The sequence below is a fragment of the Dysidea avara genome, chromosome 10 (genome assembly GCF_963678975.1).
Source record: "Dysidea avara chromosome 10, odDysAvar1.4, whole genome shotgun sequence".
NCBI classification, from domain to species: Eukaryota; Metazoa; Porifera; class Demospongiae; order Dictyoceratida; family Dysideidae; genus Dysidea; species Dysidea avara.
The window spans coordinates 21,305,300-21,322,570 of record NC_089281.1 but is presented as its reverse complement, the minus strand read 5'-3'; the positions used below and the strand labels follow the sequence as shown (position 1 = coordinate 21,322,570).

General features: G+C 38.0%; 2 protein-coding genes across 2 annotated transcripts; one reads left to right on the top strand and one right to left on the bottom strand.

Moving 5' to 3' along the window:
- Positions 1-6,674: 6,674 nt before the first annotated feature.
- On the top strand, positions 6,675-10,385 carry LOC136236846 (uncharacterized). Its single transcript, XM_066027077.1, has one exon. The coding sequence runs from the start codon at positions 6,675-6,677 to the stop codon at positions 10,383-10,385; it is 3,711 nt and encodes a 1,236-aa protein (XP_065883149.1).
- A 1,473-nt stretch (positions 10,386-11,858) lies between these two features.
- LOC136267848 (uncharacterized) lies at positions 11,859-15,687 on the bottom strand. Its single transcript, XM_066063011.1, has 5 exons — positions 15,448-15,687; positions 13,767-15,062; positions 13,243-13,440; positions 12,736-12,909; positions 11,859-12,143 (listed from the first exon to the last, which is right to left on the bottom strand). The coding sequence occupies exons 1-5, from the start codon at positions 15,542-15,544 to the stop codon at positions 12,061-12,063; spliced, it is 1,848 nt and encodes a 615-aa protein (XP_065919083.1). The 5' UTR covers positions 15,545-15,687; the 3' UTR covers positions 11,859-12,060.
- Positions 15,688-17,271: the final 1,584 nt, after the last annotated feature.

Sequence of the window (17,271 nt, the reverse complement as noted above, 5' to 3'; positions counted from 1 at the left end):
CCAAGGCAGAGACATTGATGCCCTTGGACAGTTGCCTAGATATTTTCTACATGTATTTCTTTCATTTTGAGTGGCATAGGTGGTCTTGATAGTCCTAGTGTTTAATTACCCACTTTAGTCCACAGCAATTAATATACTGATATAACCAATGGCAACTTTTTTTCACAACTGAATTTGTAACAACCATGGGTGGCAGGCAGTACTATATGAACAGAAAATGGCTGTGCAGGTCATATGCATTCTTCACAGAGGAAGTTGGACACGAATTAAGCATCCCTAAACAAATCATGTGAAGAGGTTTATACATTGATCTCAGTTTAATTCTGTAAAGTATTATTGTTCTGATTATAGAATGCGTACGTGACAATTCTGGAGAAGTTCTACACACCAAACCGCAACTTATTAATTTCACCAAGTGCTTTTACAAAACAAAGTACATTACCTTGAAGCTTACGTGAAGCACCATCCGAATATCTAATCAACCCCAGTCAATCCCATCAAATTTGTATTGTGACAATTGAGGGTCACATGAAATACCAAAATAAAAAATGCAATATATTTATGTGGCGCTTAGAAAGCGTCCAACCTCCTCAGCATTCTTCAACTTTAATTGAATGACTGCAATCACATTGAAAATTTCAAACTCATGGTTTTTTCCCTTCCAATGTGATACTGGTTTAAAACTACATATCTCACAATATATTCATGTGCATACATCAACAGTTTTCCCACATTATCACATTGTATTGTTGACATACGTTTGGAAAGATTTGCTTATTGATAACATTTCCTATATACCTATACAGAAATGATGTATAGGGAAACTATACATAAACATCATTCATGTCATGCATTGTTTATAATAATATTGCATGTTGTCAAAAAATGATATCATAATCATCACATTGTGGTGCTGCATTCAGTTTTACTGAATAACAGGGATTGAGCCTACAAGCTTTAATGGTTAAGAAATGGCAATTGTACATTAGCACATCATACAGTGTCTTAGCCTGAGAAAGCCATGCAGACATCCATCCATCAATCCAGAGTCCCACCTGATTGGAAGCAAGCGAATATTGTCCCAGTATTCAAAAAGGGAGACCGTACCCTCTGCAGCAACTATAGACCCGTATCATTAACATGCATATGCTCCAAGATCTTAGAACATATAATATATTCACACATTTTCTCCCACCTTTCTCAACACAACATCTTGTGTGATGAGCAACATGGCTTTCGCCATGGTCGATCTTGTGAGACACAACTTCTACTTACTATCAATGACTTTGCTGAATCCTTAAACAACAATGGACAAACTGATGCAATTCTTTTAGATTTCTCTAAGGCCTTCGATAAGGTATCACACCAACATCTTTACCATAAACTACATCATTATGGTATCCGGGGCAACACTTTAGAATGGTTGAAAGATTTTCTTACTGGAAGACGACAACAGGTATTAGTTAATGGTGAGCAAAGTGATGTAAGTCAAGTGACATCAGGAGTTCCACAAGGAACCATTCTTGCTCCATTATTGTTCTTATGCTTCATAAATGATTTACCAAAAAACATACTATCGACAGTAAGATTATATGCAGATGACATCATTCTGTACACCCCTATTAACTCAAAAGAAGACTGTTACCAACTTCAGAAAGATCTAACTATTTTGGAAAGATGGGCAAATAAATGGAAAATGGCCTTTAATGTTAAGAAATGTGAATTCATCAGAATAACATACAAGAAAAAGCCTATATTTTACCATTACACTTTGTATGACACTGTTGTGCAGGAGGTGACGCACACCAAGTACCTAGGTCTTACTATTGACTCGAAGCTATCCTGGTCTAAACACATTAGACAGATAACTAACAAAGCTAACAGTATCAAAGGATTTTTACAACGTAACCTTCATAGCTGCCCAATCTCGTGAGTTGTTACAAGTCACTTATTAAACCAATCCTAGAGTATGCCTGTGTGGTCTGGGACCCTTATACACAAAAGGATATCTTAGCTATTGAATCAGTTCAAAGACGGTGTGCGAGGTTTGTGTATAATAATTATTCTTCATATGCAAGTGTCACAAACATGTTACAAAATTTGAATTGGCCACCTCTGGCTCACTGCAGAAACCAGCTGAAAGCGATCACAATGTTTAAGATCATGCACCAATTAATAGATATACCGGCTGATACCATACTCATACCAGCTCCATCTAACTACTCTCTACGAGGTCATTCAATGAGGCTGTTACAGCCAAACACAAGAGTAAACTCATACCTTAACTCATTCTTCCCTTCAAGTATAAAGATTTGGAATAACTTACCCAACGACCTCATCACCTGTTCAAGTTTAGACCAAATTAAAGCAAGGCTAGCTGAACATCAATTAACCACATAATTAATTTTGCTGATTTATTATCTGTGCTTGTATATACTCTTTGTAAGAGGTTTTGCACAGTAAACAATAATAATAATAAGACAGCTTGCAACTCCATGCAGATGGACCAGATCAGCAATGAGTACTAGCATCACCACAACATTCTTGTAAGCGGAGACAGCCTAACCATTTAAGTTATCCCTAACTATAGAGGTGTGCGGTTATCTAGATATATTCGATTATTGAGATATCATAAGGTTATGGGATACTGTAAACCCCACATGTACACTATCAATCATTTTTCATGATTAGGGGTTTGATTTTTCATAATGCATTGTTATCAAATATTTATGCATTCTTAACTTCTCATTAATCGACATAGAATTCAAATGTTGTTATGGAAACATGAGTTGTCCCCATGTCAATTAGTGAAAACTGTGAACCAAAAATCAGACCAATGAAGAACCATGAGAACTTACTAACAATTCTAAGGTTTGAAGAACATCACTTGTGGGGGACTGAAAAGAGGATTTGTGAATAATGTGTATAGTTGCTGAAATATGACTACAATGTGGCCTAAATCAAGACAATGTGGTCACAAAATTAATTTTTAAATTAATATCACAAGCACTAGAAACATTATTTCTAACAAATGGCTCCGTCAAGCCCTAGACAAGAAGCCAAGTTAGTAGTCTGTTTATACAAAATGTTAACAACTAGTTTGACAGTCTTGATTTTTGGTTCAGGAAAATATTGCCATGCGCTTACAAGTGTGCTAGTTGCTAAGTGTGTTGTTTCTATGTTATCTTGTACTGTTACATGTGTTTTCTTGTAACTGTCCAGTCAGCATGCTATTATTATTCTCCCAACAATTTAAGCCTGTTACCAGCTGATACACAACACAACAACACCAAGCCCACCTTAATTAGCCTTAATTAGTAATAAAATTTTTGTTTGACAGTTACTCACTATCCCGTAACCTTAAGACTTATTGAGATAAGGATGATAGGTTTATTAATCTAAATAATAGCAAACTTCTGTAAATTATTTGTATACGTGATGGTGTAGGTACTTCCTGGTGGCTACCGCTTGTATTGGGAACAATGTTAAGACTAACATTTTTCAGATTTTTATAGTGTTCAAATTGCAATTTTCTCACTTTACTGGTTACAATATTGGCAGTTTACTAAAATAAATAATTGTTTCAGTTTATCGAGATGTGTTAGATAATCGAGATAAGTTCAAAGGAAATATTGAGATATGTCTAAATTAGTCATCGCACACCTCTATCCCTAACTATGTCATTGTATACTATTAATTTATCAGTTTGATAATGATTGTTGTCACACTGCAATTGTAGTATTTAGCTGACAAATCTTCTTCACTAGCTGTAAGAAAGTTGGTCTGTTTTCTGGTAGATACTGCCAACACCACTGCATCATTTCGTATACCTAAACACAACAATCACCACAATGGAATAAGTAGTTATCCATAGTATTTCAGTAGTGCGGCAACAACAGTAGTTAAAATATACTTATTCAGTAGTCAAAACATTCTCAGCAGTGTGCTGAAGCCTACTGAACACCAGAACTATTTATTATGATATGTAGCCACTAGTCAAACAAGTAAGTTAAGAGGCTTTAAGAATAGTCGGTATCAGGTGAACTTGTTGTGAACACTGATGCTTTCTACTTGCATACAGACTTGACTATTCCAACACAAAATAATTGTATAGAGAACATGTGTTTATTTCTGGCCATGGTTTTCATCAGAGCTCAAGTGAATAAAGGTGAACAGCTCAACTGTGTATGACATTGGACACATGTGAAGAGCTGTTTGTTAGCTTTGATGTACTAGCTATGCTTATAGATAACCAATGAGTGTGAGTCATTATGTATAACATACATTTCATCAGAGCAGAGAGGTTGTTGATCCAGTGTTCCTCCTCTTTTCAGATAGTTGGTCATCTGAAGCACATCCACTGAAAGGTATGGTTCTAACCCCAATGAGAAAATTTCCCAATATGGTTATCCCAAATGACCACTGTACAGTTAAATAACAGCTCACCAACATTTATTACCATATCTATATATACTTACTACATCTGACTTTACTATAAACACTTTATCACACAATACTTCAAGAGCTAGCCATTTTACGGGTATGGGGTATTACGATTTAGTCTGACACATAAACATCACAAGAAAATCCAAACTGAATCAGCCACTCTAACTGTAACGTCTTTATCCAACCTGTAACAGTAAAACTATTAAACATATAAAACTGCTATAGTGTATTAGTGTTAGGGTTCAAATCAAAGGTATAGTACACTAATTACTTGCTACATATAATCATATTATTGTTAGTTATTTGATTGCTTACAAACTGTAAATCTAGCACAAAAATACTAATAAAATGCAGTTAACATTACTTGTTAAAGAGAGCAGAAAGGTATTATCCCATGTCAATTGGAGTGGAGAATACATCAATACTTTACCATGCACAGCATGCAGTTTCTGTATATACTTTTATAGAGGATGCATGGTGCAATCTTGAGTTGCATAGGGAAATCTCCTATGTAAAGCTATACAGGCTAAACTGTTTACAGCATCAATCGCATTTGCCTTACATATAATATTGTACCATCATGTAATTCTACAATTCCATGCAGCCATGGGTGTACTTACATGCAATTCCTGGCGGCCAAGTCACGATGTACAATTATGTAATGATGAAAGGTAGTCCATTCTTTTAGCAATATCACAACACATCTTTTTAAGAATGCTATTACTCAAACCCTATAGTGTCAATGTATACAATTAGATTAGTACTGAGCACATACAGTTACAAACCTCTGGTAGACCAGTCTCATTCAGATATAGTATTCCTTCTCTCTTTGATTTTAACAATGATTTAACATCACCATTGTGCATATATGGTAATATCCAATGGTATGGTGTTCCTTTTAATGATACTATATCCATGGTTTCACCAGCGCTATAATTATATGGCTTCATAGTGCTTAGATAACATATACGCTCTACATACTGTCACAGAACATAGTCTATCCAGCTACGTACTTACACGATTATAGAAGTAAGTAGCCATGTTACTGTAGTCTATAAGAGATAGAGCACATGCACAGCTGTGCATGAATAGCAAAGATATGGATTTACCATGGTCCATATGCATGTATATATAGGTTTATAGCTATGCCTATAGCTACTAGGCTAAATAGATACGTATCACTATAGTGTTCCAATGCACAACTGTATAAACACCTACAGTAGCAAGGCATGGCTAGCTACTTAGCTGCAATCATGTACATGTATAGCTGCATATGATTTTTTGTACATTAGTATTGTATTCTTGATGGGTTTTGCATTAACAAATAAATCAATATTGGCTACCTATATACACAAAGTTTATTTGAATGTTTTCCAACACACAAATTACAACAGTTTAAGCACATGACAGCATAACTACATATAGGCAATATATAATTTGTATTGTGTTTTTATTATTATAAATTAAAGTGAGATCATGCATTTTCATGTATGTATATATATATGGGCAAATATATATAATTGTGTGTGTGTATGTGTTAGTGTGTGTGTGTGTGTGTTAGTGTGTATGTGTTAGTGTGTGTGTGTGTTAGTGCATGTGTGTGTGTGTGTGTTAGTGCGTGTGTGTTATTGCGTGTGTGTTAGTGTGTGTGTGTGTTAGTGTGTGTGTGTGTGTGTAGGGTAACCACACACTGATATGTTATACATATATACATTATATGCACATACACACATATACCTTGTATTTATTGAAATGCATGCATGGACCCAAGATAAGTTACATAATTTTCAGTATTTCTAAGCACAGAAGCTATGTACCATCTGTTATATTGGAATTAATATATGTCTGTACAATGCGCATGCGTGGAGAGTCCAAATAATAAGAGTTATTAAGTCGTTTGGTCGTCATCGTGCTCTGTCTAATCCGTCCTGTAACAGATTTGGGGGCTTGTCCGGGAGCGGAAAAGGAGAGATACTTGTTAATCGACTGTTCCTGTGGTCTTCGAGTGTTTGGTGCTGTATCTCTTCCTGCGGTTCGAAAACCGCTAAGCCTTAATCCTTGGTACCGGGTTAATGGTACCTGATAAGGTGACGATCATTTGTTAATAAGCGACCTTGTTGTTTCCTTGTTGTTTTCGTGGCAGGACTCGTCGAGGAAAGGTGCTGCATTTATTTGGTAGTGAGCACTAATTGGGACCAATTTTCTACAAACATTGTGATTGTACTGGGATGTCTCTGGACATTGAATCATTCGTTAAGGAGCCATCACTTACTGTGTTGTCGAAGTTGAAACGAGCAGAGCTGACGCAATTGGCGGGACACTACAAACTTACTGTTGCGAATGGCGCGAAGAAGGGTGAGATTCGGCAGATTATTGTAAAGTATTTACACGAAGAAGAACTTATTTCGGATGACGAGATAGAAGAGCCGTCCGCCATAGCAATTCGTCGGTTGGAATTAGAAGCGAGAGCTAAGGAAAGAGAAGCGGAGCTGAAAGTAAAAGAGTTACAACTGAGGGAGAAAGAGTTGGAAGTCCAATTGAGACTGAAGGAGCTAGAAGTGTCGAAATCGGCGGCAGTGTCACCCCCAACTAGTTCACGGGAAACAGGCAGCAGAGATATTTTTGATGTAAGCAGACATATGAAATTTGTCCCTAGCTTTTCTGAAACGGAGGTAGATAAGTTTTTTCTACATTTTGAGAAGGTGGCACAGAGTTTAAAGTGGCCGAAAGATTCATGGACGCTGCTCCTACAAAGTGGCCTCGTGGGAAAGGCCCGAGCTGTTTATTCAGCTTTGTCAATAGAGGAGAGCTCTGAATATGAAACTGTGAAGACAAGTATTTTGAAAGCCTACGAGCTGGTCCCGGAAGCCTATCGGCAACGATTTAGAGACTCTAAGAAAACAGATAAACAAACCTACGTAGAGTTTGGAAGGGAAAAAGAAATGTTGTTCGACCGATGGTGTCTATCTAAGAATGTTGATAAGAACTATGTTCAGTTACGCCAGCTGGTACTGGTTGAGGAATTCAAGAATTGCCTGCCTACAGAACTGAAAACTTATATAGATGAACAGAAAGGTGAAAACCTTCACCAAGCCGCGGTACTGGCTGATGATTATACCTTGACCCATAAGCCTGTGTTCAGACACCAGTCTCGAGACTTACCACCTCATGCTGGTAACAGAGGATACTCTAGTAACCCTCTGTCTGGTGGTGGTGGTTCTCAAGCTTCTGGCCGTGCGAGTGATCCTCCAGTGCGACGTAGTCAACGGTTCACAACGGGCCCAACCTGCTACTACTGTAAGAAAAAGGGTCATGTGATGTCGGAATGTAGAGCCTTGGAGAGGAAGAATCACAGAGTAGAATCTGATTCACTAATTATACCGAAGATGGTGGACGTAACTGATTCAGTTAATGAAACCAGGAATCAAGGAACATCAGAGTCTGTAGGAGGTACAGCAGATGAGGTATTGTTACCGTTTGTGTCGAGAGGGTTTGTGTGTTTGGAGGGAGGTACCAAGAAAGTTCCAATTAATGTGTTAAGGGACACTGGAGCCACACAGTCACTATTGTTGGACAGTGTGTTACCATTTTCTGACCAGACCTCAGCTGGAATTAGTGTGCTATTGCAAGGAGTAGAGATGGGAGTTATCAGTGTACCCTTACATGTGGTTAGCCTACAGTCTGACATAGTTTCAGGTGTTGTTGCTGTAGGTTTACGCCCCTCCCTACCTGTTAAAGGAGTGTCAATGATACTGGGCAATGATTTGGCGGGGGACAAGGTCACAGGTGAACCACGAGTGTCGGAGGTTCCTTGTTCAATTACAGAAGAAGAGCAATTCAGTTGCTTCTTTCCTTCATGTGCTGTAACCCGAGCAATGGCAAAAGCGGCTGAGAAGGCTGCGGATGAGAACAACAGACCAGAGGAATTTTCCAATGGCTGTAGAGAAGAGTCAGTGGTTATTAATTCTGGAACCCCTTCCTCACATGGTGTGCCAGAAATGAACAGTCAACCAGGTTGTAATCACCCACTAGGGTTGTCTCCCTCGAGGTTAGTTGCAGAGCAAGAGAGAGACTTTGAGATTATGAACATTAAGAAGGGGGCATTAAGTGAGAGAGAAGCGGAGAAAGTTCCAGTGTGTTATTTTTTGAATAGTGGTAATGTTGTGATGAGGAAGTGGCGACCGCCGAATGTTCCGGCATCTAACGAATGGAGTGTGGTTTACCAGGTTGTGGTCCCACCACCCTATAGGAAAGACATTTTAGTTTTGGCTCACGATACACCTTTAGCAGGTCACCTTGGTATTGCGAAAACGTATCGTAAAGTGTTAGGTCACTTCTATTGGCCTGGGTTGCATGGTGACGTTAAGAAGTTTTGTAAAACATGTCATGTCTGTCAGTTCACAGGGAAACCCAATCAGCACCCACCAGTGTCTCCCCTTATTCCTATACCCGCTATGGAGGAACCCTTTAGTCGTATTATTGTGGATTGTGTGGGGCCGTTGCCCAAGACTCGTGCAGGAAATCAATACCTCCTTACCATTATGTGTGCTTCAACTCGGTTCCCGGAAGCCATTCCGTTGCATAATATTAAAGCAGATAAGATTGTAATGGCTTTAATAAAATTCTTTACATTTGTAGGGCTTCCGAAAGTGGTGCAGTCAGACCAAGGGTCTAACTTTATGTCTGGGTTGTTCCAGAGTGTTATGGTCCAACTGGGTATTCACCAAGTCAAATCCACAGCATATCACCCACAAAGCCAGGGGGCACTGGAAAGGTTTCACCAAACCTTGAAGTCAATGATGAGAGCCTATTGTATGACACAGAAGCATGACTGGGATGAGGGTATCCCTTTGCTGTTGTTTGCAGCCAGAGAGTCAGCACAGGAATCCTTAGGGTTCTCCCCATTTGAATTAGTTTTTGGTCATCTCCCTCGAGGTCCGCTTAAACTGCTTAAGGAATCTTGGCTAAACAGTGACAATGATTCGTCACACAGTGTTATCACGCACATTACTGATGTGCGCGAGAGACTTAAGGTGGCTAATAAGTTAGCACAGAAAAACTTGAGATCCTCACAGAGTCGAATGAAACAGTGGTATGACAAAAAAGCCAGATCCCGCACCTTTCAACCAGGAGATCAAGTACTAGTCCTCCTACCTATACATGGTCAGCTATTACAGGCACGTTATTGTGGTCCGTACACCGTAGAACAGAAGGTGAACGATGTTGACTATTTGATTCAGACTCCTGGCCGGCGGAAGGAGAAGAGACTATGTCATGTGAACATGCTCAAGCCATACCATGGTAGAGAAGGTAACAACGATCCAGTGTCTGTTGTTTCGAATTGTGTTAGTGTTGGTAGGAAGGAGCTGAATGGTAGGACACTGGAGGATGAGGAGATAGGAAGGAGCCTAAGGTTGAAAAATTCGGATGTGCTGTTGAATTTAGAGCAGAAGCTGAGCCACCTGCCACTACAGGAAAAGGAGGTGTTAACGAAGCTGTTATGTGAGTTTACTGATTTGTTTCCTGATGTACCAGGGAAGACCACAGTTACAGTACATGATGTTGATGTGGGAGAAACATCCCCTATTAAGCAGCACCCTTACAGGGTTAACCCAGTGAAGTTAAAATTAATGAGGAATGAAATAGAGTATATGCTACGAAATGGAATTATTGAGCCTAGCCAAAGTCAGTGGAGCTCTCCTTGCGTTCTCGTGCCAAAGTCGGATGGCACATATAGATTTTGCACTGACTTTCGGAAGTTGAATGGAGTTTCTAAGACGGATTCCTACCCAATTCCCAGGGTGGATGACTGTATTGACAGAATTGGTCATGCTAAATATGTTAGCACATTTGATTTACTGAAGGGGTACTGGCAAGTGCCATTAACCAGGCGAGCTCAAGAGTTGTCAGCGTTTGCAACCCCGGACGGTTTATTCTAATACTGTGTCATGCCCTTTGGCATGAAAAATGCACCAGCCACCTTCCAGCGAATGGTGAATGGTGTAATTCGTGGGCTGGAGGGCTGTGATGCTTATATAGATGACCTGGTGATATATAGTGACAGCTGGGAAGATCATATACAGTTATTGCAGAAGTTCTTTAGCAGGTTGCGGGGTGCTCACCTTACAGTCAATCTGTCCAAGAGTGAGTTCTGTAGAGCACGAGTTAAGTTTTTGGGGCACATCGTTGGCCAGGGAGAAGTTGCTCCGGTAGTATCGAAAGTAGAGGCCATTTTGAAATTCCCTACCCCAGTAGACAAGCGTGAAATAATGCGGTTCTTAGGAATGGCGGGATACTACCGCAAGTTCTGCTATAACTTCTCCACCATTGCTGAACCACTTACCACTTTACTGCAGAAACAGAAGAAGTTTGTATGGAGTACAGAATGTCAGCATGCTTTTGAGAAGATTAAATCTTTGTTGTTGTCTGCACCTGTGTTAAAGGCCCCTGATTTTAAGAAGCCTTTTAAACTTCAAGTTGACGCCAGTGACATTGGCATTGGTGCAGTTCTATTACAAGAAGGACGTTGTAGCATTGATCACCCAGTATGTTACTTTTCGTACAAGTTTAACAAACACCAAGTTAATTATTCGACCACAGAGAAAGAGACATTGGCTCTTTTATTAGCATTACAACATTTCGATGTGTATTTGGGCACCACCATAGCTCCAGTTGAAGTTTATACTGACCACAATCCTCTTGTGTTCATTGAGAAAATGAAAAACAAGAACCAGAGACTACTCCGGTGGAGTCTTGCGTTTCAAGAATACAATTTAAAGATCCGCCATATAAAAGGGCGTGATAATGTAATCGCTGATGCTCTGTCAAGAGCCACTGTTTAGTTGAACTGGACTCCTGTGCATTCACTCCCATGTTGTATTTATTAGGTTTTATTGGTCATTTCACTTTTGTTCTTGTAAGTCACAGGCATCATCCTTTTTGTAGGGGGGGAGTGTTATATTGGAATTAATATATGTCTGTACAATGCGCATGCGTGGAGAGTCCAAATAATAAGAGTTATTAAGTCGTTTGGTCGTCATCGTGCTCTGTCTAATCCGTCCTGTAACACATCTACCACCCCAGTTAATGTAGGGACTTCAGTGTCTTAGATAATGGTTCTGTGATTTGTTAATTGATAGGTGGCTAGCTACAAGGTTGATGGTTCCATCCTGGTTGCCTCTGATGTTTAATCAACCATGAAATACTCATGTACCTAAACATTATAATAGATCACATCTGAATGCTAGTACACGCAACAGCGACTTGCTAGCTAGCAATAATTGATGTATAGCAATTTTAATTACAAGAAGGAATAATGTGCAAGTTTATACTGTTCAACACTGTCAGGAGCACACGCCATAATTTATTACCTGAACTCAGTATATTCCCTCCCTCTATTGTATTATGTTATTATTTCTAACTCTTTATTATATAAGACAACTCTGTTGTACAACAAATTTATGTGTTATTGCAACTGTAGTAGTGTAAATACAGCTAAATTAATAAAGTGCTACAATTCTACAATGCCTATTGCAATGTGTATACTACTGTATGCATGTGAGTGTATAAATGTTTATAACTGTTCTCAATATATATGCATGTTCATTATTTTTATCATAATTCTTGCTTGTAGTCTCTATCTTTGTTTATGTGATTTCCAGCTTTCTTGTGTTTGCGTTTTCCATGTTGATGCGAGCCTATAAAAGTATCAACAAGCAAGGTATGAAACATTGATTACTTTAGTTGTGCTTGTTGCACTCAGTGTCTGTACAGGTGTGTATATTTATGATCTATGTGTAAAATTAACAGAAGAGACAAAGGCATAGGCGATATACTAAGGGGGGAGACCATGGACCCCCTGCTGAAAAATAACTTTAAAATGTTGGGGAAAAGTTGCAGTATAGATTGGCATTGTTATTTTTGGCATTTTTCATGTTTTAGCATAAATTTTAGGCTGTTTTCAAGCCTTCAAATTGCAAAAATCCTGCAGCTTCTGGGGGTTGCACCCCCAGACCCCTTGAAATTCTACTGTATATTACAGCCAAACAAAAATAGCCATACTGTTCCCTACTTGGCTCCCCTGTAGGTAGGTCTAGAATCGCCACAGGGCCACAAAGGTTGCATGGCTGTCATGTGTAACTGAATGTGTAAAACCTTTACAAATATGTACTCTATTAGTTCAAAATATATTTTGGTTAGGACCCTGTCTCATACTTCATATATAAAACTATGTATCTGATACATAGTACCGCAACAGCAACAATTATTAAACAGGCCACACACACATACCTGGTACACACTCAGCCTCATTACCACTCCAGTTAGCATCACTCTGACAGATCCTGGTGTCACTACCAGTTAACTCAAAACCATCATCACATAAGAAGGTACACACATCTTCATACTGATTACCAGTACACTCCACCTTTCCATTATCAGGAGCTTCAAGTTGATAACATAGGACTACAAGTAGAAGGATATAACGTATTTCAGAAAACCATTAATTTTTTAAAATGGCAACCTGACATATACCATACATGCCTAAGTAAATTGCTTGTGTTAAAAATTTTTGTGCATCTATACATATAGCTATGTTCAGTACTCCAGAATAAAATCTGTTAAATATAGTGGCTTTCATTCATCATTATTTTCTCATCTGACTACAAAATTGTAGTGTTGACTGTACAAATAATTTAGCTATATATTATATAGTTACTGGTTTTACTGTATGTTAATGGCACATATTAAATGTACTTTTCAGAGTATGTATGTGTATACTATAGGTTTACTACTCACCTCTCTCACAAGTTGGTTCACTACCACTCCAACTCCCATCACTCTGACATTCTCTGGTAATACTGCTACCAGTTACAACAAACCCTTCATCACACACATATATACAAGTGTCTCCTTCTGAGGGTATCCCATCACTTCCCAGCGAACACTCAACACTTCCATTGTCAATATCCTCAAGTACTGGACATAAGGGTAGCACTACAAGAAATATGATAAATTGCATATCGAATATACAGTATCTATGTATGCATATGTATGTTAGCATATAGTGATCAGTTCTTTATAAATGATATGATTGTATCCGTGACCTCATTACTGAAGCATTTTCAATGAGGCCAGTACAAAGAAATTTTGCAGTACTAAAATGCTTGCAATTTGAACATGCATCTTGCTGCCATATACATGTACAGCTGTATGACATATATACTGTAGGAATCACGTTTGTGTAGCTAAATTATGTTTGCTTTGTCTTTGCTTTTGGTGTAAATGGAGAATTTTCTGCATAGCAACATCATATAACATACCTTGTGCCACTCTGAATTGCATACTGTGACCATATCCACCAAACTCATCTCCAGTACCAAATGACATTACAGTCATCTTAGCAGCTGGATTATCATGTGTGATGGAGTATGGACCAGGTTTGATGGATATTTGTAAAGCATAAGCTTTAACGAAATTGTCAGTTATAATTGGTTCCCATTTTCCATTGTTAAGTGTCTGGGTCTCTCCTCCCTGTGTTAAATGTATCTTGATGGGTTGATAATATTCTGCTAGTACAAAGAGATTGATGTAGTGATAATATTGTTTGGAAGAATCCTCAGGATTGAGAGTAGAACTGTCTAATCTATTAGTATATTGGTTTGCCCCAAGTATCATTGCCATCATTGGGTCTCCCATCGAAGGTAAAAAAGTTCCCATCTGAGCAACTAGAACTGGCTTGTCTGAATGGACTGCACCATATGAAATCTCCACTGCGGATGTAAATGTTTTTTCAACACTTTTACCCTCATTAATAGTGTGAGACTCTTTGATGCCATTACAATGTATGTCAACATTAGTGCCATCTTCTGCTGCAATTACTCTAATGTCACTTATCCCGCTAGATGCAAAATAGTACACTTTGTCCCAATATGCACTTGGTGGGATCTGTTCCACTAAATAGTTTCCTCGTGGCCAATCAATATTATTACCGTCACCATTACCACTAAGCACAGATACTGGTTTGTCTGTAACAATTTTAGTTCCACCTAAGTCTGCTCCTTTTATATGTGTAGCAATGTACACCGTTTGAAACCTGTTGATTACGAATGAGTAGAGATTGCCTGGAACAAGATTATTCACATTGTCTCCAATCTTGACTTGAACCTCTTCTGTAACTATCAACTCCATTGTAGTGCTGTCTTCTGTGCCTACTATTAGAATAGTGCTGTTATCAGAGTGGACATATGAGGCAGTGATGCTATAATAAGTGTACTTGTCAGCATTCAGGTTTGCAACAGGTAGAAGGGTGAAAGTGTCGATATAGTTACCATTAATACTTTGGCCAATCACAGTCACTGCATTACGAGTCGCAGTAAGGTAAATTCCTTTATTCTGGTCGTCAATTGAGGACACTTCAGCTTCACTTGGTATATCTACCGTGTTCCATTCATTAGGAAATATAGTTCCACTGTTGGCATAGTCTATCCCTGGAGCAACCATCGTAAATGATACCGGTTCACTGTCAGTGTTTACTAGTATCAGCTTTAAATCAGCCTTGCTGCCTTGATTAGGTTTGTAAGGATTAACAAAAAATCCAAAGAAGTAAATTGGACTCTCTGAAAAAAATGCAGATTGTGTTATACAAAACACTATAGATACTACCAGTAACGTACAATGCATGCATCAATAGATGTATTTTGCAATTTGTGCAGAATTTTTCTGGGGCTGTTCCCTTGCCACCAATCCTGCATGACATGTGCATATATCTACACACACATGCTTGTGATGTATAATGAGTACTTTAGCATATAATAAAATACTGCAGCTACATGTTGGCCTGCTCTGCATGTATACATGATCCCAACATGCACAAACAAATGCAACTGTATTTTACCAAATCAGTAACATTGTTTTGATTTTTAATCTATTGCGGAGGCACTTATATAATTATTGGCTTTGAAATTTGATATACACAGAATTTTTTACACATGTATTACATACCAGTGTCATCTTTTTTGTCTTTATCGTCACTCTTCGCTTGTAAACTGCTCCTCAGGAGACACAACAACAAGACTATACCAACTACTCTGATCATCATGTTAGTTACTATCAGTTACACTGTTGATTCCACTACTGGTGACCACTCTTTTATAGGAAGCATGCACATCCATTAACCATCTCCAATATCCTGTTTGCCACTTCCTGTGGTGTCATTACATCACATTTTAATGGAGTGCGGTTGTAGTGATGGCGTGTGAAGTCCATTAGCTGTGATTTAATAAATAAATACACATGTAAATTGCTAATGGTTGTGGTCCTGTGCAGATAAAAGTCTTATAAAATCTGTTATAAATCAATATACTTTTATATATCAGATTTACTGTAACAAAATTTAATAGCATTTTTAATGGAGTAAGTAAGGTACCTGAATCTTCCAATTCAATAGAAACACTAACTCCAGGAAAGGACCAGGGTGTGTGTTTATATGTACTTACTAGACACTAGAGCATTTAGATTCTTATGTCTTAGAAATGATGTGTGATGCGTCAAATCAAATAAACTCTATTAGTTACATCTAATGTCTTGTATCATTTAAATAAATGTGACACTGTCTAACAAATCAGTATTATAGCATTTCCATGCAGTTATCCAAGTTTGATAACTCATAACCTTTAATGAATCTACTTCAATCTTTGGCAAAATTTAATTATAGTGCTATACAACAGCTATTAGCTGCATGACCAAGTTTAAATGTCCTACCCTTTTCACAAGATAACTATCAAGTCATGCTAACTGAAAAGGCTATAAGACAGGTTTTGTCAGACCGGGTAAAATATTGAAAAATGTTTCATGCACAACAACGAACATCTTGTAAAGGTCTAATTGCAAGTAGCAAGCTATGATTAAAGCAATTTTTCTTTCAAAAGTAAATTGGGCCAGTAAATTTAAAAATAACTGCCGATCCGGCTTTCAGAAATGAAACCAAATCTGAAATCATTCACTCATATATTTTCTTCAATGGTATATTATGAATTAATTGTCTGACAAAAGAGAGGATTACATTATTGAAAATTTGTTGTGATGGTCGGTGTTGAGTTAAAAGAAGTTTATCAAGCACTAGTAATGGTACAACTGCAATTATAATCTAGGTTCTTGATTCAATCTTCACTGGACCAGTGGTGATACAACTGTGTCTGATGTATGTTTAGGAGTATACTAGTAGTATACATGGTTAAAAAAAAATTGCTAAAATATTTTTCCAATATTGCTCTCTTTTAAAATTAATGACGAAGTAAATTAAGTAGTTGTAACCATGCAACGTATTCATTAGTTGACATGAAACCATCTGCTATCTTATTGGATGCTAATGGATTGTTTGGAGTGAATCAGTTGAGATCATGATTACACATACAGAGATGATTAAATGATTTAGGGTTTTCAATAAACATTGGCCTTGAGTCAATTCTAATGTACAATACAGTTTTAATCTTAGCCTTATAGCTTACAGAAATATCTTGACAGATATAGTTTGCATGCTGAAAGTAAGGTGAGGCAATAAATAAAGAAGCCATGGCACCACTCTACTGCTGTATATATGCTGGAACAATAAAGTTTGTATTCCTGAGTCTCTAATCATGTGAGCAACCACCTCATTACATAAAAGGACATATTAACTTATTGGTAGGTGACACATTGGTGTACTTCATAAAATGTGTATTATATAGTATACTGGCAGCCACTCATAATAACATGGTAGTTATGTAACACAATGAAAGATTCTGCGTTATGTAATACTGTCAGAAGGTATAGAGTCTACACCGGAAA

Bases quoted from the DNA above. Each gene is read 5' to 3' on its own strand.
- LOC136236846 (XM_066027077.1), top strand. From the start codon at position 6,675: ATGTCTCTGGACATTGAATCATTCGTTAAGGAGCCATCACTTACTGTG.
- LOC136267848 (XM_066063011.1), bottom strand. From the start codon at position 15,544: ATGATGATCAGAGTAGTTGGTATAGTCTTGTTGTTGTGTCTCCTGAGG. The intron at 15,063-15,447 runs GTATGTAATACA...CATTTTTTTCAG, and splicing joins AGACAAAAAAGATGACACTG to AGAGTCCAATTTACTTCTTT. The intron at 12,910-13,242 runs GTGAGTAGTAAA...TTCTACTTGTAG, and splicing joins TGAACCAACTTGTGAGAGAG to TCCTATGTTATCAACTTGAA.